The sequence below is a fragment of the Hyperolius riggenbachi genome, chromosome 1 (assembly GCF_040937935.1).
Source record: "Hyperolius riggenbachi isolate aHypRig1 chromosome 1, aHypRig1.pri, whole genome shotgun sequence".
NCBI classification, from domain to species: domain Eukaryota; kingdom Metazoa; phylum Chordata; class Amphibia; order Anura; family Hyperoliidae; genus Hyperolius; species Hyperolius riggenbachi.
In genome coordinates, this window is record NC_090646.1 from 370,408,957 (window position 1) to 370,433,393 (window position 24,437).

At 40.6% G+C, this 24,437-nt stretch overlaps 1 protein-coding gene across 1 annotated transcript in view; it reads right to left on the minus strand.

The window, feature by feature from the left end:
* Positions 1-2,797: 2,797 nt before the first annotated feature.
* Positions 2,798-24,437, minus strand: part of UGCG (UDP-glucose ceramide glucosyltransferase) — a 58,875-nt gene continuing 37,235 nt past the window's right edge. Inside the window, exons 4-9 of the mRNA XM_068234306.1 lie at positions 21,106-21,207; positions 17,448-17,560; positions 14,872-15,050; positions 12,738-12,824; positions 11,403-11,592; positions 2,798-7,742 (exon numbers count right to left, since the gene is read on the minus strand). Of these exons, the coding sequence (XP_068090407.1) occupies positions 7,572-7,742; positions 11,403-11,592; positions 12,738-12,824; positions 14,872-15,050; positions 17,448-17,560; positions 21,106-21,207 (842 nt within the window). The 3' untranslated portion in view covers positions 2,798-7,571. The remainder of the gene's footprint in view (positions 7,743-11,402; positions 11,593-12,737; positions 12,825-14,871; positions 15,051-17,447; positions 17,561-21,105; positions 21,208-24,437) is intronic.

The following is a 24,437-nucleotide window of genomic DNA, read 5'->3' on the forward strand; positions in this document are numbered from 1 at the left end:
ATATTTCAACAAGACAACGATCCTAAACACTTCTAAAAATCCACTAAGGGATTCATGAAGTGGAACAAGTACAACATTCTGGAGTGGCCATCTCAGTCCCCAGACCTGAATATAATTGAAAATCTGTGGTGTAAGTTAAAGAGAGCTGTCCATGCTCGGAAGCCATCAAACCTGAATGAACTAGAGATGTTTTGTAAAGAGGAATGGTCCAAAATACCTTCAACCAGAATCAAGACTCTCATTGGCATCTACAGGAAGCGTTTAGAGGCTGTAATTTCTGCAAACGGAGGATCTACTAAATGTTGATTTAATTTCCTTTTTATTTATTCATTCAAATATATGCACCTGCCTAATTTTGTTTAAACAATTATTGCACACCTTGTGTAAATCCAATAAACTTTATATCACTTCTCAAATATCACTGTGTGTGTCTCCTATATGATATATTTAACTGACATTTTTTATCGTAACAACCAACTTTTATACAAGATTAACAAGGTTGCCCAAACTTTCACATCCCACTGTAGAGTGATACCTCATTTTACACAGTACCGCACAGGGGACTCCCTTCCGGGGAACGCACAGCCAAAAACAGGCCTTTGGGGATTACCGCCTTGATATATGATAATCCCTATCTGGCAGCAGGCCAATCAGGAAGTGACGCTATCTAACGCTCACTTCCTGTTGGTGAATCGATGACCTGCATGGAAAATAAAATATGCTTCCGTGCATGAGTGACACGTAAAACTGCAGTTGTAATGCACGTCGCCATAGACTTACATGACTTCCGGTCTGCCACAGGAGCCGCACGGTAACGTAGGTACGGTATATGCACATGCGTTAAGATAAGGTACTTACGGTGGAGAGTACCGCAGGTACTGTGAACTCTCCCATAGCCTTTCATTGCCATAGCGGTAGGCTGCGGTAAAATGCCGCACCAGTGTGAAAGGGCCCTTAGACTGCCATGTGTAGTATAATCATTGTAACCAAAAGGCATTTAGCAAATCTGGACGCAGTTTCAAATTAAACCAACAGGATATTTGCTAGGAAGCATGAGCAGTGCACTTACTGGGTTTTCTTCTTGTCTGGAGTTATTTTAACCGATACTGAAATAGGACATGATGACTAATGACTGTAAACATTAATCCCATGACACACTGGAAAACCCTTTATTATACAGTATATTTCAGCATAGTGTGATGAACACAAGGAAATTCATGCTTGAAAATGACTCGCTCTTCTTTGGACTAATGACACTGTTTTGAACCAAAGGTTTCCTCGTTTAGCGAATGGAACACTTCTGTAAATGTGCAAACCTTTAGCAGAGACTGCATCATTTCACGAATCACATAAAGATTTTCCCATAGTTTTCTATAATTGCTTGTCTTTTCCATCTCCCACTAAAGGTTACCCTATACAACAAATCTAGGAAGACTTCTGCTGACTGTCAGATGAAATTATAGGTGTACTTTAACGTGGATATCCACTTACACAGGTTCAAACTATACAGGATGAAAATCTGATTCTGTAAAAACTGATCCATGTTCCATTTGGACAGATCAGTTTGTTCCATTGGTCATCAGTTTTTCCTCTGGTTCTCCATTCCATTTTCATATCATCACCGGCTCTCTACTTGTTTCTGCCACCATCCATTTTTGATCCCTGCAAGCAAGAGATGCTGGTATATTGATCCTAGAGCCCCAGGTCAGTGTCTTTTTTTATTTTCAACTCCCTCCCCCCCCCACACACACACAGAGAACCCCTTTAAGTAAACAAAAGATCTATGTAATATAGGTTGTTTACATATTTTGCAGGTCTTTTTACACGTTGCTGCTGTGATGATTAAGAATTTCTGGTGCATCTTCTAATATGGCTGCTACATCCTGCCTTTTCGATATTTAGTAGTTTGAGAAGATCAATATTGTTAAAGGGGCACTACAGCGAAAAAATTTAAAAAAATATGTGCAAACATATAGAAATAAGTACATTTTTTTCCAGAGTAAAATGAGCCATAAATTACTTTTCTCCTATAATGCTGTCACTTACAGTAGGCAGAGGAAATCTGACAGAAGTGACCGGTTTTGGACTAGTCCATCACTTCATAGGAGATTCTCAGCAAGGCTTTTATTCTTTATAAAGATATTCTTGAAAAAGGATTTAAACAATGATGCTGCCCAGCTTCCCTGCTGTGTTTTGGCAGTTTTGGCAGTTGAACAGAGCAACTGCCATTCACTAAGTGCTTTTGAAAATATATCCCTGAGAACCCCCTATAAAGAGATGGACTAGTCCAAAACCTGTCACTTCTGTCAGATTTCTACTGCCTACTGTAAGTGACAGCATTATAGGAGAAAAGTAATTTATGGCTCATTTTACTCTGGAAATAATGTACTTATTTCTATATGTTTGCACATATTTTAAATTTTACAGTTTTCCGCTGTAGTGCCTAACCTTCACATGACCAGAAGCAGCAGGATGAACAGACAAGGAAAGTCACTGAATCGGTCTCAGAAGATTTGGTCACTCAGAGCAGCACCATGGAAGAGGAGATTATACAGGAGCGTAGCATGGGGTTTCTGTCTACAGGTTTATTTTCTTGCATCATGCTTAGTAATGCACTTTAATGTCTGAACTAAATAACAGGAAATTACTTGTTTTAATTTAATGGAAAAAAATGTGGTACCTAGAACAGCGTTGTGGTTTTAAAGACAGCTCACAACAAAAAAGTGCATAGACTCATAATATGATTCCATGTATACTTGAACAATAAACAGACAAAATGATGAAACCTACACGTGTATCATTTCACTATAATCAAAATTTATTACTTTTTTTTTCCTTTTTCTTTTTTAGAACAAAAGCTGAGGAACAATGATTTTAAATAAACACTGAAAAATCTACACATTTCATATTTGCATCTACTTTAAGACCACTTTAAATTAACACAGTTTTTGGAATTGCAATATCTGCTTATGGTGCCGTCAAGAAAGTTGAAGTCAAAGTCCCTGAAAATAAGAGATTTAAGCTTCAGCTCTTTTAAGGGCAGCCCCACATTTCCTCAGAAAGCAGATGTACGCGAAGTGCAAAACGTCATTGTTCTACCTAGAAAACATAAAAAAAATTGAAGTCTGTCCAGCCTTAAGTTCCTGTACACTGCATACACTCAAGCTTCCAGATGGTATGGAGTAAGCCATGGATAAGCAGTGCAATGGATGGTATCAACCAAACTTCACTGAACACACAAAAATAAAAAATAAAATACAAAAATATGTAACAAAACACAAAAGGCAATATACGTGGGTCACAACTAGACTGGCTTGCAATGTGCTGTTTCCTCAGGGAAATGTCCCCGATTCATGTAAAGAATGCGAACATGCAACAAAAGCCTCAACCCCACCTGCTCAGTACAGATGCCCTTCAAACAAAACAAAATGATGTCATAAGGCAAAACAGTAGCCTGGTTAGGATGGATCTGGCCAGAGAACTTACTTGAAAGCCTCTTACATTCTGGGCAAAATGTATTCATAGGCTCAGTGAGGGAAACTAATGCCCAGAAATTAGAGGTAATTATTGCTTAGGACTTTACTTCATAGTGCAAACAGTGGTACTGTGAAATTACCCATAGGAACCACATTTCAGCAGTTTATTGCAAATGGAGCAAGTTAGGACAAGTCCTCATTGGTTGCTATGGATTATGGAACTTTCAACATCGTCCATTACTGTCTTCAAGTGTACCAGAGATCACAATATATAAAGAATCCATAATTACCTGGGGCTTCCTCCAGCCCCATAAGCACGCATCAGCCCCACACCGACCTCCCGCGGTATGCCGTTTAGCCCCGGAAATTGCTTCAGTTGGATCCAGTCTGGACCCAGATTGGTGCGACTAAAGCAATTACCAGGGCTGATCATGGCTGAACGGCAGACCGCAGGAGGACAGGGTGAGACTCACACGTGCTTATGGGGCTGGAGGAAACCCCGGGTAAGTATCAAATCTTTATATATTTTGATCTCTGGATTCCTTTAAAGTATCAGTTCACCCAGTATAGATTCTGGTCATGAATAGCGTAAAATGCTGGCTTGGTTAAATCTAACATTTTATATCTTTCTAGAATTTCAGGGATACAATCTCTCTGATGGAGGTACTAGTTTTGCCAATATAGTCATTAACGCTGCAGCTCCGTCCATCCAGCCATGGAAAATCTCCCCGTTTCTTAAAGTGTACCAGAGACGCTGCAAAAGAAAGATTTGAAACTTTCCCGGGGCTTCCTCAAGCCCCGCCGAGTCCCTCACGACTAGCCAGTTACCGGGGCTAATTGCGGCTGAACAGAGCCATCCGGGAGGACGGCGAGGGACTCATTGGTAGAGCTGCTCAAATCCGGAACTGGGAGATACCTGGATAGTTGCTATCCGGATATCTCCAAGTAAACCTGTGCAGGGTGGGCAGGGGGTCAATCTTACCTGTCTTCTTCGTCCGTCCCTCGGCGCCTCCGATGCGCGTCACGTGATTACAAACACTTCCTCATTCAACCCGGAAGGTGGAAGTGTTTGTGATCACGTGACCGCCGCTTGGACCGCATCATGGGAGGCGCCGAGGGACGGACGAAGAAGACGACGTCAGACAGGTAAGACTGACACCCCCGCCCAGGTAACTGGGAGATATCCGGATGTCTCCCGAATCCAGATTTGCAGCTGGAGGATGCCCTGGGTTAGTATCAAATCTTTTTGCAGTGTCTCTGGTTTCCTTTAACCAAGAGGAGCTTCAACTGTTCTATGGAACTCCAGAGCGGGAATCTACTCTAGTATGACAAATGCTATACTCATATTCTACTGTTTCTAGATATTTTGCCATTAATTTCAGTAAACCCGTGGCACCCTTACAAATATGTATATGTCAAGAGGGCTACTGTAATCTCCATGTTTGGTCATGTGTGCTCCCAGTTTGGCATTTAAGTCAAATGAGAGAGCGTGTACAAGTTTTGTCAATCAAATTTTCTACATTCTTGCCTTGTCTACCACTACACAGTAGGAGGAGTGGGCATCTTTGACACGAACCGTTTGCTGGGATCCTACTATTTGTGATCACAGGTTAACTGCAAGAAGCACTGATTGATCCAAAGAAGAGAGATTATGCGAGACAGCCCACATGTGCGTATAAGCCTCCTTTTCCAACAAGTATATTTTTATTTTTATTTCACACTCACAGTTCTACTTAAAAAAACAAAACAAAACCCTATTACTTTAACTGTTACCTTTCCCATTCAGTACTGGAGGCTGTCACTATTAAACTCCCAGAAGAATTGCTAGCCTATGGCAAGCATGTATCGTATGTGATATAGAAGAGGGGGGAAACTGAAACCTCAGTTGTAATAGGCAACAGTACTCTTAACAAGTAAAACCTGGTTAGGGAGGCCATGACAGCTGGACAAAGCTGCAAACTCAGACCAGAGAATATGAACACTACAATCATGTTTGAGAGTTATATAAAAAAAACAACATATCCGTGCCAGAAATACCAATTCCGGGTGGACTGACCTTTCAAATACAGGCAAACAAGTAAGTTCCCTGGCATGGTTTATGCTGAAAAATGACAAAGTGTAAACTAGCCAAAGTGAATCCATTACACTAGCCAGGGTGGTGACACCATGGAAAGAGATGGGGTGACATAACAAGACATCAGTACATATGCTTTTAAAGGCCTATGCATATCTTGTTCACATCTTTAGAGTGCATATGCACAACCATATATGCCCAATTCACCACAGGTATCCAGAAAACCAGACATTAGGCTGGGAACAATAAATACAAATAGTTACAAGAATATTATACAGCATGCATGTACATTTTGAACATTTTTAGCGGTTATACAAGCGGCGATTAAAAAAAACAAAACAAAAACAAAAAAAGTAACAAATTAATTTAAATACAACTAGATCCAACTGTATAAAGCATATAACCCAACAGTAGACATGTTTGATAGCTAATAAATTAAGACTTTGTACAGCTCTTCGATGCGGCAAATATACCCTCACTTTCTTATTATACATTTAAATATCTATGTACAATATTTACTGTTCATTTTGCATATCATACATGCATTAAAAAGATACTAAATACATGTTACAAAATGACTTAGCAATTTTTTTTTATGTGTAGTAAGAAAATAGTTAAATGCGTGAATTGCTTTCAAAACTGCATTTTTAACCACATGTATAAAGAGAAAAGAAAAAAATATATATAAAGTAAAAAGAAAAAGAATATGTATATGCAAAACAAAAAAAATTACCTCACCAGGAGGAAATATTGAGGCAAAGCTAAAGCAAAACACAGCATTGTGATTAGATCCCAAATGGGACAAGTTAGCTGATCTTTAAGAGCATGGCTAGTCATAGGGAGCAATTAAACAAATCTACTTTTGGTTCACTGCAGTAGAAGAAGATGGGAAGATATTGGTCATTTTAATGTGGAACTTCAATCAAAACTTGTTTAATTTTCGGTAGCATGGAAGAAGATTATAACGCTTTCCTGGCTGGTGACAATATCACTGGGACAGGGCAGCGATGAGAACTTACTCAAAAGATGTTAACCATAATAAAAGCCTTGCACGCATTGAAGCTTTTTCCACACACTTATTGCTGTATCACCACTACAGAGATTCTGCCTCACCTTATATCCTCAAAAACACTAAAGAGATTCTGCCTTTATCTCCTGTTTTCAGTAACCCTGTTCCTGAGAATCCAAGATAGCAAAACCTACTCAACCAGAACCCACTTACAGCAGGAATAAAGGCCTGACAGATTTCTACATCCTTTCCTCCCTCTAAAATTAAACATGTTTGGATACAGCTCCACTTTAACCATCGGTCCTACATGTCAGAAGCAGCGACTTTGCAGCTGGACCCTATACTTAACCAGTCCATTTCAAAAAGGGACCTTTAACATACATTTAGCCTACTTTCTCATAAGTACTGGGTTTCTCTACAAAATGGTTGCTTCAGCTCTGTGTAGACAAAGGGTTCCCCTTCCATATTGTTTCACTTGCAGTTTACCCCAAGTAACAAAGGTTCACATACAATATGATCACATAGTGAAGTTTATACTTACTCTGCAGCAAAGTCATGGAGTAGCCAAGTATAAAGGAATAGGGAAGTTCACATGTACACATCAGTGCTGTTGTTTTAGGGCTCAGATTAGTCACATAAAAAAAATAAAAAAAATGAATGGGTCCATTTCTTACACTAACAAACTTCAACCAAACGCCACTCTTTTTTAACAGAGTACATTTTCCCTGACTTCAATGAAGTCTACTGCAGAGTACTTATAACATTACAGTATATTTTTCCTTTTTCATTCTTCAGAGTGATGGTCATATTTCTCCCATGCGGGCTAGATACATTTTCAGTCTTCACAGATGCAGGTGCCATGCAAAATTATTTAAAGATCAGATAGCAAAACATACATGTAAAAACTATTCAAAAGGTAGGGGGTTTTCTGTTTTTTAAAAGCATTCATATAAACATAACTTAATACTTTTTTTTGCATTTTTTCTTCTTTTCTATACAGTCAAATTGAGAACTATACATCTAGGATTTCTTCAGCTGTGCCCCCACATCGTAATCTATACCGTCCTGTCCTCCAGCTGATTGTTGGATCCCACAAGGCAGACAGGAAGATGTATATGGTCATAGATTCACGAATAAACCACGCAACTGCATAGTCCAGTTTAGAAAAAGAAAGAGGTCCCCCCTGAAATGGAAGAAAAATAGAAGGCCGTTAAACATGGACTTAAAAGGAACCTAAACATAAAGCAACAAGAAATAAATCACATTCAGAGCTGGACAAATCTCAAAAGTCTTAAAAAAAAAATAAAAAAAAAAAATAAATAAATTATGACATTCATTGATTGCACCTCTGAATATTGTCAGTAAAATTAAGCCTGCGGGTTTGTATATTCTGCCCCACTTGAAACTAAAAACATAAAAAAATAGTATGCTAATTATTTTTCCCCAGATTAGCCCTAGACTAAAGACATTCAATAGTGAGCTCACTCAGGGACTGTTAGGCCTATTTTCCATGGGCATCTGAACTGCTCACTTGTCAGGCATTTCAGCCTCCTGGCTGCCAGCCACAAGCGCCTATCATATGCAATTTCATGCAGCCAAATGGTAGCGCTTGGTACCACGCGTTTCACGATTGAGACGTGGTGGCATTACTCCGAGGCTGAAGACAGTCTCAAAGTCTGAGGAGGTGGGTGTGTGGCCTGTCCACAACTTGTCCTAGAGCTGGCAAACTCCTGGCTGGTGAACGGGAACAGCTGACAGGTGGCGAATTCACCACCTTCAGCTGCCTGTGTAAATAAGGCCTAAGCGGCATGAATTGTTCGACGAACTTCAGAAAGCACTGCTGTGTCAGGGATAATAAAACGCATAATAACTCCAACTTAATAAGTGCTCAATTTATGGAATAAAAATGGGATTCTCAAACTTAATGTAGAGAGCAACTTAAACTCATCTTTGTTTGACTAACCTCTACAATTTGCAACCATCATGGCATATTAGGGCTCGTTTCCACTATCGCGAATCCGCATGCGTCCAACGCATGCGGATTCGCACATGTAATGCAAGTGGATGGGCCTGTTTCCACTGTAGCGTTGTTGAGGTGCGTTTTTTTCAGCGGTGAAAAAACGCACAAAAGAGCTGCAGAATTCGCCTGCGAGTGGAATGCATGCGAATCGCCGCTAATGTATTTAATAGGAAATTCGCATGCTGTTTTGGTATGCGAATTCTCATGCGAATTCGCATGAAATCAATGGAAAAGCACACCGGCATTGCCATGGTTAAATTCGCATATATCTTCATCCATGCAAATTTTCATGCGAATTCGCATGAAAATTCGCTTGCGAAATTCGTATCCGCATGCGAATTTTGCCACAGCAATTTCACAACGCAATAGTGGAAACGAGCCCTTATGGAATGATGAGTGCCAAAAATTTAAATACAGATCCTGAAAGTCATGGTAACCCAGACTGGAAATTGCACACAAAAAAAAAAAAAAAAAAAAAAAGTATTTATAAAGCAAGCATCTGAAATATCAAGTATTTATAAAGTAAATATCTAAAATGCCATTTCTACCGCCTTAAAGAGAATCTGTAACGTCAAAACGTCCCCTGGGGGGGTACTCCCCTCGGGTGGGGGAAGCCTCAGGATCCTAATGAGGCTTCCCACGCTGTCCTCCTTCCCTCAGGGGTCTTGCTGCAGCCCTCCGTACAAGATGACGTCATTATTCACCTTCCCGGCTCCTGCGCAGGTGCTCTGACGGCTGTCGGCTTTGAAGTAGGTGGAAATACCCGATCGCCGTCGGGTCTGCTCTACTGTGCAGGCGCAAGTCTCCGACGCCTGCACAGTAGAGCGGACCCGACTGAGATTGGGTATTTCCGTCTACTTCGAAGCCGAAAGCAGCCACAGTGCCCTCGCTGGAGCCAGCAAAAGTAAATATTGAATTGACAGTCGGGTCTGTCGCCGGCTGTTCGGAGGGCTGCAGCGAGACCCCCGTGGGACAGAGGACGGCGTGGGAAGCCTCATTAGGATCCCGAGGCTTCCCCCACCCGAGGTGAGTACCCCCCAGGGGAGGTTTTTGATGTTACAGTGTCTCTTTAAAAGGGAATGTCCAGGCAGATTTAAAAAAATTACATTTAGTTACCTGGGGCTTCTTCCAGCCCCTTGCAGCTGACATGTCCCTCACAGCAGCTCCACTTCCAGCCAGCAGCCTAGAGTCCCCGCCAGTGCAGAAGCCAACCTTGCGAGGTCATCCTCTACTGCGCATGCGCGAGTGTCGCTGTCAATCACTCGCATGTGGTGTGGCTTGTACTATGCAGGTGAAGAACTACGGCATCTGTGCAGTACACTCCACACCACGTGCGAGTGATTACTGCGCGAGCGCCGCTGTCAGAGGATGAACTCTCGAGGCTGGCCTCTGCACCGGCAGGGACCCCAGGCCGGCAGCTGGGAGCAGAGCTGCTGCGAGGGACATGTCGGCTGCAAGGGGCTGGAAGAAGCCCCAGGTAAGTAAATGTCATTTAACTCCCCCATCCATAGGCCCCTGGAGGCACAGGCCCTCAGTCGGGCATAGTACTTTATACAGTGCTCCACTACTAGGGTAGAACTCAGGAAATTAACAGTGTGCCTGCTTCTTCAAGTACGATGTCCCTATTAAATGCAGGTGCAATCCAGTGGGAACAAGTAACAGGCAACTATGGGTGCTGACTGTGGGTTTGATACGTGCATGCAGTGTAAGCATTTTATTTATAGACACACAAAGTAAAAAGTAATTTTATAATATGCCTTTTATAATACAAAGCAATGCCACAATGCACAAACTAATTTCATATTTCTAATTGCTTGGAAAAACAGGGATGCATTGCTTGTTTAATTATCTAGGAAAAACAGCTTTTCAGAAGCCTTACCCAAACAAAAGTAGTTGGTAAGACACTGCAGCGCAGCACCATGGAGAGTGCACATAAGGTTGCTGTACTTAAATACACATAATTAAACCAGCCAAATCATCCCAGAAAACATTAAACAAAGGACACGGAATGGCGTGCGCTACAGACTAAACCTAGCACGAGCTGAGGTGGAGGGATGGTGGCGATAGATAAAGCAAAAAACTGCAAACTATAACCTCAGCATTGGCAGAAAGGGACATTAAAAATGAGGCTGAGTAAACAAAGCAGGCAGGCAAATTATTTGAACAGAATATTAACAGCGACTCTACACCTGCTTCATTTTCCTCATATGGAAAGTACTACTTCACAGTTGCACTCATTACTTCTACGCTAAATGGTCAATTTACAATCAGACAAATATTGAAGCAAAATGCTAATGGATCTGACTAGATCTGTATTTTTCCTACTGAAAACAGAAGACAAATATGAAGCATATTTACACTGTGTAAGAACTATTGTTGCTCTACAGAATCTAATGTATGCGGTGGAATAAAATCTGCCATGCTGCACATTACCACAAGCTTTCACAGAACAGTATATTTATAACATGATAAACACCAGACTAGTCATGTGCAGTAGAAAAGGTCCTCCCTCCCCCCTTAAAAAAATAAATAAAATGGTATTTGTCAGACAGAATAGTGAGGAACTAAAGCTGCGGGTACTTGCACTGATTGTCAGGGTGACCCATGCACAAGATGGACAGCTAGGAATAGCATACACAAAGTGGTATTACAGACATCAAAAATCAATATTTGACATCTTTGCTTCATCACAAAACTCTGGCACAAGACAGAACCACAACTACAAAATTGTACAATAAAGTGAAGCTCTATAGGATTGAGAGAGTTGTCAATATATACAAATGCTTCATAGATACGTTATCCCACCAAATACTCAGTCCTTACCTGTACACCTCGGAGTTGAATGTAGTCAAATATAAACCATGCTAGACAGTGGCACATGAAGAACACCATGATATCCCATCGAAAGATATGATGAGCTGCCCAACCGATGATTAAGCTTGATACAAAACATTCAGATATGGGTTCACATATGATTGTAGCAGGCACCATGTTGATTCTAAGCTTAGTCCACCTGCAAAGAGAACATTAATTAAACCCTGTGTAGGCACTTATTAGCAGTGTTTGTTTCACTTTTGTGTACAAGATACCTGATTAGCCAAAGTCAAAATTATTCCATTTTAGAAGTACCTGGTGACTAGAACGATTCAACTTGTAAGACCAAAAACAATTTAAGATATCCTAAATGCATACCATCCAATCATGGATTTTCCATCCGCTGTATCATTGGTTTCTATGGTTTGTGCATTACATTTGTAGCATAAGTCATGCATCCACAAGCAGCAAGCCTAGGACAGATTCTCCCGTTACTTACACCTACAGTGCAAGTTATATACACACAATAAGTACATGCAACAAAACTTTAAAAAAAAACAAACCCCTTTCCTCCACTTGATTCCAACTGTATTTAAAGGAAGCCTGAAGTTAGGTGGATTTGGAGGCTGCCATATGTATTTCCTTTAAAACAAATCTCATTGCCAGGTGTCCTGATTCTCTGCCTTTAATACTTTTAGCCCTACACCCTGAACAAGCATGCAGATCAGATGTTTGACTGGTTATGTTGCATGGTTAGTTCAGGCATCCGATTCAGACACTGCTGATGCATGAACGATCAGCAGCATGCCAGGCAACTTAGACCCCTTTCACACGGGCAGCTGAAAGGTGGTGAATTCACCGCCTGTCAGATGCTCTCCTGCATTGGCTGGGTGCTCTTTAGCACTCAGTTACAGCGCTAGAAAGGTGGCCCCACCATGAAGTCAGTTCTGAGCACTGTCGCAGCCCCGCTCAAACTTAACATGTCACGGCTCTCTGTTGCACTGTAACTCCACCACTTGTCAGCACTTGACACGCATAGTGTTACAACTGCTGCAACTAGGCTGCATTTAAATTGCATTGGCATACGGTAGAGTGAACTGTTTGGCAAGCACGCAGTTCGGTCATCCATCTGAAAGAGGCCAAAATATAGCAGCCTTCATGTCCCTCTCACTTCAGGCGTCCTTTAAAAAACACAACTTATATGAAAATAAACAGATGAGAAAAAAAAAAAACCTATAAACAATTGTATATTCATTTCTGAGCTTCTGTACCAAAACATGCCAATTAGATAAACTATATGATGCTGAAAGTATAATGATATGCAAACATAAGAGGCATATTTACCTTATCATCCTGGATTGGAACTGAGATATAGAGTAACAACCAGAGTTCTGCATGGCTACTTGCGTAGCCATAGAAAACTTCCAACCTCTGAAAAAAAAAAAAAAAAAAAAAAAGAACCCTCAATAAACCAGTGCATGTAACCATTTTATAAAAAAGTGCACAATCCATGAAATGTAGACAAGATTAAGACATATAAGCAAGCCTGTTCTGGTTATGCTGCCCAAACAGCTCACCCATTAAGGGCGTTTACTACACAAGACCTCTGAAGGCGGCGTCATGGTATATGGCACCAAGACATTAGCAGAAGATCATTCAAGTCCTGTGAAGTTACTCAGTTGGATTGAGATGTGGAAAAACTGGAGGCCAAAGGAAAAACCGCAATAAATTGAAACAGGCCACCTTCTTTCATTAGTTGGCTGTGACAGGTGCCCATTGCAGATGGGCGCTTTCAGTGGTAGACTGGTCAATGTGGGCACCTAAAAGTCTGTGGTTACACAGTCCATTATGCAGTAAGCTGCTGTGCTCCAAGTGTTCAGACCTCTTCCTCTGTCTCTTGGTCAAGATGAAATGCTTTTCAGCAATAGTAATTCTACTGCAAAGATCAGAGCAGAAGGGCTAGCCCATTCCTCATAGTTATCAGTAGGCCATGGACGCCCTGTCACCAGATGACATTATGTTGGGTAAAATGCAGGTGGGATAACTATGCGGTGCATAAGGCATTTAGAGACTAGTTTTTAATTTTAGGTTATGCCAAACAGTATTTCAGCACTTGTTAAGAGACATAACGAATCCTTCTATGAGCATAAGAGTAACCGTACATTTTTCTTCATTGGATCTCACCTCTCGACAGTTCCCTTTGTAAATAGTTTAGTAATATTCACTTCACCAGCAGTTTTAATGTTTGTGTCATAATGTACAAACTGTACAGAGCAAGCAATACGCAATTAACACTTTTAAAGAATAATCATAATAACAACAACTATTATTATTATTATTATTATTATTATTGTCCCTCGGCCCACCTAGGCTGCTGCTCCTTTTGATTGCTACATTTTCAAGCTCAATAAAGTTAAAGGACAACAGATGTGACATGAGATAAACGTGTATGTACAGTGCCAAAAACACAAATAACTATGCGGTGTTCCTTTTTTTTTATGCCTGAAAGTTAGATATCAGGTATGCAAGTGAGTGACAGTTTGTCCGGGTCAGATTGGATCAGACTATAGCATAACATTACAGCCATAAACCACTTTCCTGTCAGTAAATGGCTTCTAAGAGCAGGAAAGAGATAAAAAAAAAGGGGGTCAATAATTCATAGATTTGAGCTTTGGCATACTTCAAAGCTGTCATTGAGCAGAGACAATGAAACCGTAAACTTAAAAACTAGATTTAAATATAAAATAAATATCTAAAAAAAAAAATATAATAATTTTTAGGAGGACAACAGATACAATTGCTTTTTTAAGTTTATTTTTCACCTCTGATGTCCTTTAAATAAAATTACCATAACATTTGCTCATTACTGACCAACCTTACCAGCAGATCCTGAGGGCATTCAGGAGCTGATGAGGGAATTTTGGATAACCGAGCATGGCAAAAGTAATTATCCTTTAGTTATTCTAGTTCATCTCTGAGGAGGGTCCCCACATGGCCATCAGATTAAAAAACATGCAAGAATGTTTACAAGAATGAATTGTTTTACCTGTTCAAGATACTTTTGAAGGTGCATTCTACTTTTAGCACTTTTGTTATAATTTTTCTGTGCTCAAGTTGGTCTGTGCTTGGTCAAGTATATGCACCATTTTCCTCCAGGATCCAAGTTGGTTGTTATCGACAACTAGCGCTTTGAATACATATAGATATTGCCATTATTAAAAAGGGAGCTTATTCTATATGTCCCTTCTTCCCATTAATGACTGACTGATTCTGCTTTTGGAATAGGTTTTTTTTTTTTTTTTTTTTTTTTAATCACAGATCCCTCTTCTCTAGGAAATTTTTATCCTTGGGTTTGTATTTTTGATTTAGTGAAGAATTATGTGTACAGTGCAGACTTACAGCAGCCTGTGGTCACCAAAACAAATATATAAAATGTATCACTATCAATCATGAATAGTACTAAATACCTGCAACTTACCGATCTGCAATTGCTTTGGCCATGAAATAATCTTCAGCTATGTATTGCGCAAATGCAATAAGTCCACCTGCCTGGTCCAGAATCTCTTTTCTCATCAAACAAGACATACCAGTAACACACTTGATACCAGTCACATTAGCAGAAATGTAAGACCTTGGATGGGAAGTCCCAAAATAAACCTAGGAAATGAAACAAAAAAACCTTGTTAGACAAATCTGTGGTTTACTTAGTTTTTACTTCCTTATCAAATAATTAACATGCAGTAAGGTGAAGGAAACCCCCATTTGGGGCGATTCTGCAGAAACAAGTATCTGCACGCTGTACTTTGCGGCAAAGCAGAACCCTCCAGGCATTCTTGTACGTGTTTGGGATACACCCCAGTCTCTCTCCAATTTACTATTGCGCTTTGTCTCAGGTATGACTCCCAGTTCTGCAGCAGTTCTTCCTTGCGTCTACAAAGTACACCCTGGGTGGTCAATATGGTTTTTTATAGGGATGACCTCTTCTGCAGCACTTTACAGAGTACTTTTTTCTGTCACAAATTGTCCCTCAGTGGAGGGGCTCAAAATCGAATCCTATCACAGTATTGTTAAGTATTTATGTAGCAAAGCAATTTTCTGCAGTGCTCCACAGAGTACACAGTCCCATTACTAACTATGCCTCACATAAAAACCTAAAGGACAACTGTTGCAAGAGGTATGTGGAGGCTGCCATATTTATTTCCTTTTAACAATACCAGTTGCCTGGCAGCCCTGCTGACCTATTTGGCAGCAGTAGTGTCTGCATAACACTAGAAACAAGCATGCAGCTAATCTTGTCAGAACTGACAATGTCAGAAACACCTGGTCTGCTGCATGTTTGTTCAGGGTCTATGGTTAAATGTATTAGAGGCAGAGGATCAAGAGGATGGTCAGACAACTGGTACTGCTTAAAAAGGAAATAAATATGGCAGGCTGGCAGCCTCAACATACCTCTTGCTACAGTTCTTTAATAAAGATTGTGTCCGCGCTGAGGTTTGCATCTAGTGCGTCAGGGGGAGACTGCCATCCATTATGCCACCAACAGCAGTGGATGGCAAACAAAGAATACAGCACTAGTATTATCTGAGGGGAGCTGGTTAGAGTTATATTCTTGGGTCCTAGTATAACGGTAACGTCCATTATAAACATCACTATTTTAAAATGCCACTTTATTTAAAAAAGTGTTGTCAAACTAATTTGTGATGAATCATCAGCTCTTTTAAAAAAGGAGACTTTAAAAATGTTCACCAGGGGCCATCAGTTTTGAATGGACAATGGCCTCAATTCACTAAGCTTTATCAAACAGTTTACTGAACGTTTGATAATTTATCTCATGGGTAAAATCTACTTTTGAATTCACTAAGGTGTTATAGATTTATCGATAAAACATTCAATAAATCTGTAACACCTCAGTGAATTCAAAATTAGATTTGACCCATGAGGTAAATGATCAAACGTTCGGTAAAGTGTTTGATAAAGCTTAGTGAATTGAGGCCATTGTCCTGAACTGTTCTATGTCATTACTACACTGCAAATTACATTGAAAATCAGTGCACACTATTCTTCTCATAAAAGCTACCGTAAGATTTACTAATAGCTGTGTTCCACGCATAATTGATATAAATATTAAAAACAGAACTGAGAGGACACCAGGAAGTTAGATCGACCAGATAGCATTTCATTTCTCTCAGCCGCCGCAGATACTGGTGCCATGCCCACAGCAGTTTGGCTTTACACCAAGCACTGAACTCCAAATCTCCTCAGTGAACTCTTGGTAGGAAAAATGGTTTTCAGGAGGTGAATTTATGGTCAAATTATGACAAGATACAAAAAGCCCCTGAATGATGCAGCAGAACAAGACCTCTTTAAAAATGGACTGATCCCAATAAATGAGTCACAAGAACATGAACCGGGCCCACTTTAGTTTTTTGATTTAAAGGAACGTTATCAAACCAAGTGTACTAAAAGGTCAACGTACAAATAATGTCTAAGTAGCTGTGTGAACACTTTCCAAGTTTTCATGTTAAATATCAGAGGCAAAAGTGGTGATTTGTTGTGTATACAAAATAAGAGGATTTTGTGAGCACTGGCATACAACATAGCACCTTTCTTGGCCCCCTCTCCCAAGCGATTTCTAAAAATCACTTTGGGTTAAACACAAAAAAAACCCCACTTCAGCATCAATTTAGCGATCCGTTATCTAAAGAAAATCTGCCAAATGACACAAAGTAAGCAGTAAAAACCACTATAAGGTTTTAACTGCTTTTTACTATTCAGAACTAAAATAATAAAAAAAAAAAAAAAAAAAAAAAAAAAAAAAAAACTTTGTGCAAAGCTTTTATGTAATTGGTAAGCTGCCCACACTGAGCTTGTGATGCAGGACAGGTATATCTGCATTACATCATTCTTTTAAAGCGAAGCAGATGATGGAATGTAGTATAGCAGATTGTAGGAGTCACAACACACCCACGCAGGCAGATTACCTCACACAACATAACTCCCATCTCTTATAGAAATAGTGCTGGGCACTGGTCTGTCACACTGATTTCAGCATACCTGCTCTAGTGTAGCAGCAAATCCTTGCCTGTCTGCTACATAAGGAAGCCCATGGACTAAGCCAACCTTTTCCGTCATCTGATTTGCCATGTCTGTGAGCGTGTCAGGTTTCACTGTGAGGAGACAGAGTTCCAAGTTAGGGAAGTCAGGGGAGTGCTATGTTAACGAGAACAAACAGTGCACAAGGCTCAGCATAAAAATAATCTGAACTAAAAGCCAAGGTGTATTTACCAAAGGAACAACATGAAACTCCTGATACTGTAAAATTGTGCAGAGACGGGATTCCTACATACGAAATATCCACTAGATGTTAAAAATAGGATGTGTCACATTTTACCAATATTAAGATAACAAGCACAAGACATAACGTATACTAAAGTTGTTTATGTAACTTTAAATGTGTGCTAGAAAAAAAAACTTCAAGCAAATATGGGACGTACAGAAATAAATTAGGATACTTACCTAGTCCGGAGGCTTACCATGTCCTCCTCGTCCTACCACTGCTGGCCAAGACCATCCTCTTGTTTGCAGCTGTGCTACATCTGAGTACAAGCGAGTCCAAACTGCACATGCACGAGTATAGTCCGCGCCTGTGCAGTAGCACAAAGCAGCTTGTGTATAGAGAGAAATAAAGCCATGCACAAACAGCTTCATGCTACTTCGCTGGCGCAGATCCTACTTGTGCATGTGCAGTACAGCTGCATGGCCAAGAGAGCACATTTGACAATCCCTTAAAACCTAGTTCCCCAACCCTGTCCTCAAGGCCCACCAACAGTGCATGTTTTGCAGAAAACCACAAACATGCACAGGTGAGCTAATTACTGTCTCAGCAGAGCTGATTAACCACCTCTGGATTTCCACAAAACATGCACTGTTGGTGGGCCTTGAGGACAGGGTTGGGGAGCACTGCCTTAGAGGACAACTGAAGTGAGAGGGATATGGAGGCTGCCATATTTTCTTTTAATAACATTAGTCTGTCTATCCTGCTGATCCTCTGCCTAATACTTTTAGCCACAGACCCTGAACAAGCATGCAACAGATCAGGAGTTCCTAACATTTTGTCAGATCTGACAAGATTAGCTGCATGCTAGTTTCTGGTGTGATTCAAACTATACTGCAGCCAAATAGATAAGCACAGCTGTTAGGCAATTAGTATGGTTTAAAAGAAATAAAATATGTCAGCCTCCATATACCTATCAGGGATGCTGAGGTAAGTCTCTGAACTATCCAGACTCTTCCAAAGTATCTCTTTTTTTAGGTTCACTTTAAAAAAAGGAGGCTTCGATTTATAAAATGAGGACCACCTGTTTTAAGATGCTGGCAAGTCACTACCAAGGTTTTCAATAGGAAAAAACTCCTCACTAGCCTAGTCTGTATTTATGGGTTTTCTAATCTACTGATCAGAACTGCATAAGGACAAGGAGTGAAATGAAACACTGTATAAAAAAAGAGTGAAGGAAAGAAACCGCAGCTGGAACATTTATTAAACAGGGATCACCACACAATGAGGCTAGTACAGGCACAGAGCTACAGATTTTGCTGTACATACCACATGAGACATGACAGAATTAAAAAATAAAATACCATAACTGCTTAAAATAGGGCACTGCCCAAAGAATAAAATGCACAAAACAAAAACAAACAAAAAAACACTTCACAACATAAAAAGCTACAAGTAGGAAAACACTTAGAGAAACCGTCTCTGCTAGAAGGAGCATCTTTACTCTTCCAGTACACACATGTGGGGATTAGACAACACCATTGTGTGTTTAACATTGTTTCAGACTACGATTGTTGTGTGTGTTTACAGTGGCCCACCGATCGATCCTGCTGGGGCATGGGGGTTCATTAAGGATCTGTCCTATTCGATAATTAACCCCTAATGCCCGAGCATGTCTGATTACAATGCTATTTTCTAAGACCCCTTCCCCGACAGAAGCCACTCCTCGTGTGCCAATTGCCAACCCTCTGCCACCCTCCATAGCGAAAGAGCACAACGCTAGCATCAAGTCTGTTAGGTACGGTTCTCATATTGTCACCTTAAAGGGGAACTGAAGAGAGAGGTATATGGAGGCTGTTATGCTTATTTCCTTTTAATCAATACCAGTTGCCTGGCAGCCCTGTCGGTCTATTTATCTGCAGTAGTATCTGAATAAAACCAGAAACAAGCATGCAGCTAGTCTTGTCAGATCTGACTTTAAAGTCTGAACCACTGAAACACCTGATCTGCTGTATGCTTGTTCAGGGGCTATGGCTAATAGTATTAGAGGCAGAGGATCAGCAGGGCTGCCAGGCAACTGGTATTGCTTAAAAGGAAATAAACATGACAGCCTCATACACCCCGCTCTTCAGTTCCCCTTTAAGGATCGTTTCCCGATCCCCGATGTGCAACAATTATCGGATGTGTGTACATAACTTCAGTCTAGCACAGGGCTGGGCAAACTTTGCGCGGCCTGGGCCACATGCTACGGACTGCAGGCCTCATTTCTAAATTTTTCCTCTTCTCCATCCCTTCCTGCAGAGTCCCAGGTAGAAGAATACGCAGGGTTAAAAACACACCACTTCCTGAGTTGGGTTTCCATGGCAACAGGGAGTCACGTGAGACGCGTCAAATACGCTGGCACTTTGATGGTGTGTCATGAGACGCCTTGTTGCCAAGTAGACACGACGCTGGAATCGGCAATAAGGTGGGTTTTAACCTCCTGTTATTGCCCACTCACAACTCTGCAGGGAGGGAAGGGGTGGAGAGAGGAATCCAGCCGACTGTTGGCGGGCCAAATGAAGCACACGTGGGCCGAATACTGCCCGTGAGCCATAGTTTGCCCAACGCTGGTCTAGCAGCAGCTAAAATAGATGTACTACATGACTATGAATGGGAGGGAGTACAATTTCTTTTCAGGTACAGGAGAATAAAAACAAAACTGAAATATATTTGAATATTAATGGTTTTTTGAGTAGAATTCTACTTTAGGGAAGAATGGTATGAATAACTTAGTGTATGCGTGTGTGATTCCTACTTTTTCAATATACAGCGGTTACAATTATTTGTCACTTTAATCAGGAAGAGGCTGTTGTCCTTGAGCACAGCAGGAATTAAGCATTGCAGGAAATGACCGTCATTAGAAAAGGAAGTTTTACAGGTGAATACATGAAGGCAGGCATCCAACAAAGCACACTATATATACAGGATGTGTCTCTAGTGGGCTCTCCCTTGTGACAAGCATCAAAAGGCCGAAGCCTGTATATAAGCTTGCTGTATGCACGCCTGCACAGCAATCTGCTCAACCAAGTCATAACATACACTAGGAGGATATGGAATAAACAGATCTTATCAAATTCCGTTGGCCTTAAAAAGGTTTATGAAAAGCACAGCAGAGACAGAATTGGTTCTATGGGGACTCCAACGATTGTATAAAAATAGAACAAACAAAGAGTTACCACAGTCATGCTGACTGCTGTCTAATCAAGCAATGGAAAATAGCCTATTTAGCCATACAGAATTATTATTTCATCCAGTTTTAAATTAAAAACATTACAAGATCAGTAAAAAAAAAAAAAAAAAAAAAAAAAATTCTCAGTGTGCTCTTGCCTCAGACATTTATGCATCAGATGATTGTCACAGTACAGATCATTACCAAAGGTATTTTCACTGCCTTACCTTTGATTCCACTATCGCAAATCCAGATAAGGTCATACTTTGCCATCTCATATCCAGGCATTAGATTATTTATCTTTGGGTTAATTCCAACCTTTCTGCCACCTACAAAGGAAACAAAATGAAATAATAAAATGACCCAGAGAGGTTTGGACTAATAAACCTACATCTTATTGAAAAATTTGGCAATGTATTTCTACAACGCTAAGCAGAGATCCTTATCCTATTCTGCAGTGCCTGTCAATGGTCTCACTGTACATTACAGTGTAATGGCCACAGGGAAAACATGCAAAGAATTTACTTCATATGAGTAAAAAAATAAAATAATAATCAAACTGATCTAAATGAATATGCAAGGTCTGCTGCAGGAAGCGTGCATGGAGTAGAACAAACATGTACTCACCAAGGGGTAATTACAATATATAAAGAGCGATGACCTTACTTCATAGCCAGGGGTGTCTATACGTAATCTATGTAATGTGGTGAAGATACATGGCTATACACTAGAATGTTCATATGCAAGGAAATAGACTTTATAAAAGGATTATATTCAATATTGTGTATTTTTATAGTGCTGACATCTACGCAGTGCTATACAGAATATATAAATTACCAACTATCCCTTCAGAGGATCTTACAATCAAATCACTACTATAGTCAGTCTTATAGCTTTACTGTAGGCTATGGTGTGTACACATGCTATATACAGTACTAAATTCAACCGAGGCCGTCATTCATGGCAACCTTGGCCAAGAATAAAGTGTGTGTATAGCTATCCCCAAACTTTAAGATTTTGAATGCTGAATTTTTAAACTACATTGACCACGGAGCACACAGTTTTCCTCCATGCCCCTCCCACCAGAAGTTGCTCCTTCATGTACATGCCATCGTTCCCCCTCCCTTACCTATACAAATAGAACATGACTTTACCACACTTGGCCCTCAAACTGTTACTTGAGGGATTGAATTCTGATCCCTTTGTGATACAACCAAATAAGACGAAGAACATCTAAATCACACTTTTCTACTGGTGGACTCAAAGCGCCAGAGCTGCAGCCAATCGGACACGCTTCATAGGCAGTAGCAGAGTTAGGGATTTTTGCCCAAGGTCTGCTCCTGAATAGATGCTGGCTTACAGGAAGAGCTGAGATTCAAACCCTGTATCAGAGGCTGAGCCCTTAACCATAACACTATCCAGCCACTGCACTAGTGTGTGCAAACGCACTTCCCTGTATGCACCGTAAGCCCAATTTTTGGGGGAACCAATTAGCTTATCTGTAACTTATCGGTTTTCAGGATATGGTAGGAAACAGGAGTGCCCGGAGTGCAAAACATAGGGAAAACATACTCCAAGTAAAGAGATTGCAGAGCAGTGTGTCAACAGGCTTAGGATGGCAAATCCTCCAAACCAGAAACAATTTGAAAGAAAGTCAAACTAGTTTTGCAGAATTCCTTATGAATGCTGACCTAGTGTGCCTCAGCGAATCAGAGCCAAAATATCTACAAGAGCCTTTGTGCCTGCCTCTCCCCAAGCTGTAGTACAAAAAGCCTTAAGCAGTAAAAATGAACAAGCAAATATATTTACGCCCCCTTGGGAACTGACCTACCGTAATACTGGGTATATATAGCATAGATCAATAAGGAGGAAAGGAAGAATGACAACTTAAAAAAAAAAAAAATTAGGGCACGTAAAAAGGATTTTAATAAGAAAGGCTGACAGCTCATAATGGAAGTATGTAGTAGTAGCTATGAAATATTCATTGATGGCAGGAAAAAGACAGCTTGATTAAGGCCAGGCAGTTTTGCTGGCGCTCAGCTGCTAGCGGGTCTCGTGGGCCAGTAATGTTTTGCTTGTTTGCCAAAATCCCTGGAAATGCAAACACTGCTGTGTGATGAATTTTGAAATAAGTCCGAGGAGTTTTTCCTTCCTCAGCATAACCTGCCAGGAAGTGAGCAGCCAGTACCAGTCTGTGTGTTATTAAGCGGGAAGAAGAAGAAGAAAAAAAAAAAAAAAAAAAAGTCTTGTGACAGATACACGGTGAGCAGATTCATTTCATATAATGGAGTTTCTCATAAGCAAGCCCTCCTCCCCCACACTCTTCCCATCTTTAAAGCAATAATGAAAACACAAAATTTGTCAGCAATTGCAGCTCCTCGAGCAGAGAAGGAAATCCTGGAATACGGATATCAGATATTGCGCACTAACAGCATTGCAGCAATTGCTTTTATAGTGTAGCCGTTTGCCTTGTATTAGATTACAAAGCACAGAGGAGAGATTTATGAACAAAGCTCATCTGTTATACATCCTGTCTACTTCAGCACTAAAGTATAGAATATCTAGTCACTAGGCTCCTTCATGCTTTTGCCAGTGAGCAAGTTATGTTACATAAAACAGAGCGTTACAGACATAAGCATACCTCAGCAACAGTCCATGCAGTCTGAAATCTAGGTCCTTGCATTCCCCATTCATTGCAAGGAGGGCAGTTTATAGTTATAATATCTTAAATTTAGCATGCCTGCTAACAGTCTGCAGGTACCTGGTAGATGGTCAAGGAGATGCAAGAAATTCAGGAGTAGATGCTATCTTATTAATATTAGCACAGCTTGAAAACTGAACAACCAACTGCAGCTGCTGTAGCATTTTATTGATCCATCTTCAAGCTGCATAAAGTAGTCATTTATTTGCACCAACTTGGAATTATTTGCATCCTATTGACCAGTTGTGGTGTCTGGCAAGCCAGTACATGTCATGCCAGCTACTCCAGCTAATAAAGGTGGAATGGGGTGTGTGGCAGCTGTAAACAACTCCTCCTAGAATTCACCACGGAGGTCCAGGTGACCCCCACCATGCACTTACACTGTGCAGATAGTAAACTTTTTACAGTGTGTGCTGATCATTCAAGTGGCTTCTACAATAGTATGTTGTCAGACTGACCTCCTTATCCCTTGCAGCTGTTTGTAGTACAAACATGGCGTATGGTAGAATGGGCTACTGATTATTTTTTTTTTAGTTCCACTTAAGTACACTAACGTTAAACAGCACTGCTGCAATCACTGCAACCTAAGCAGGGGAAGTGGCAATTGACTTGTCTGTAGCTTGTCTGGTTATACAAACATTGCCAAGCCATTCTACACCACTGCAGCACTATATAATAAGGATCCATGCCCTCTATAACAAGCAGCAGGGGAGAGCCCCACTGCCCAGCAGTGCTGACTGCAGCAAAGCAGGAGCTATTTAGGTACCCCACTTTACTCTTGCCCTAAAATTCCTCTGCCAAGCAAACCAAAATATTGGCCTTTGCTATAGATAATAAAACAAAAGTATGTCCTTCCTT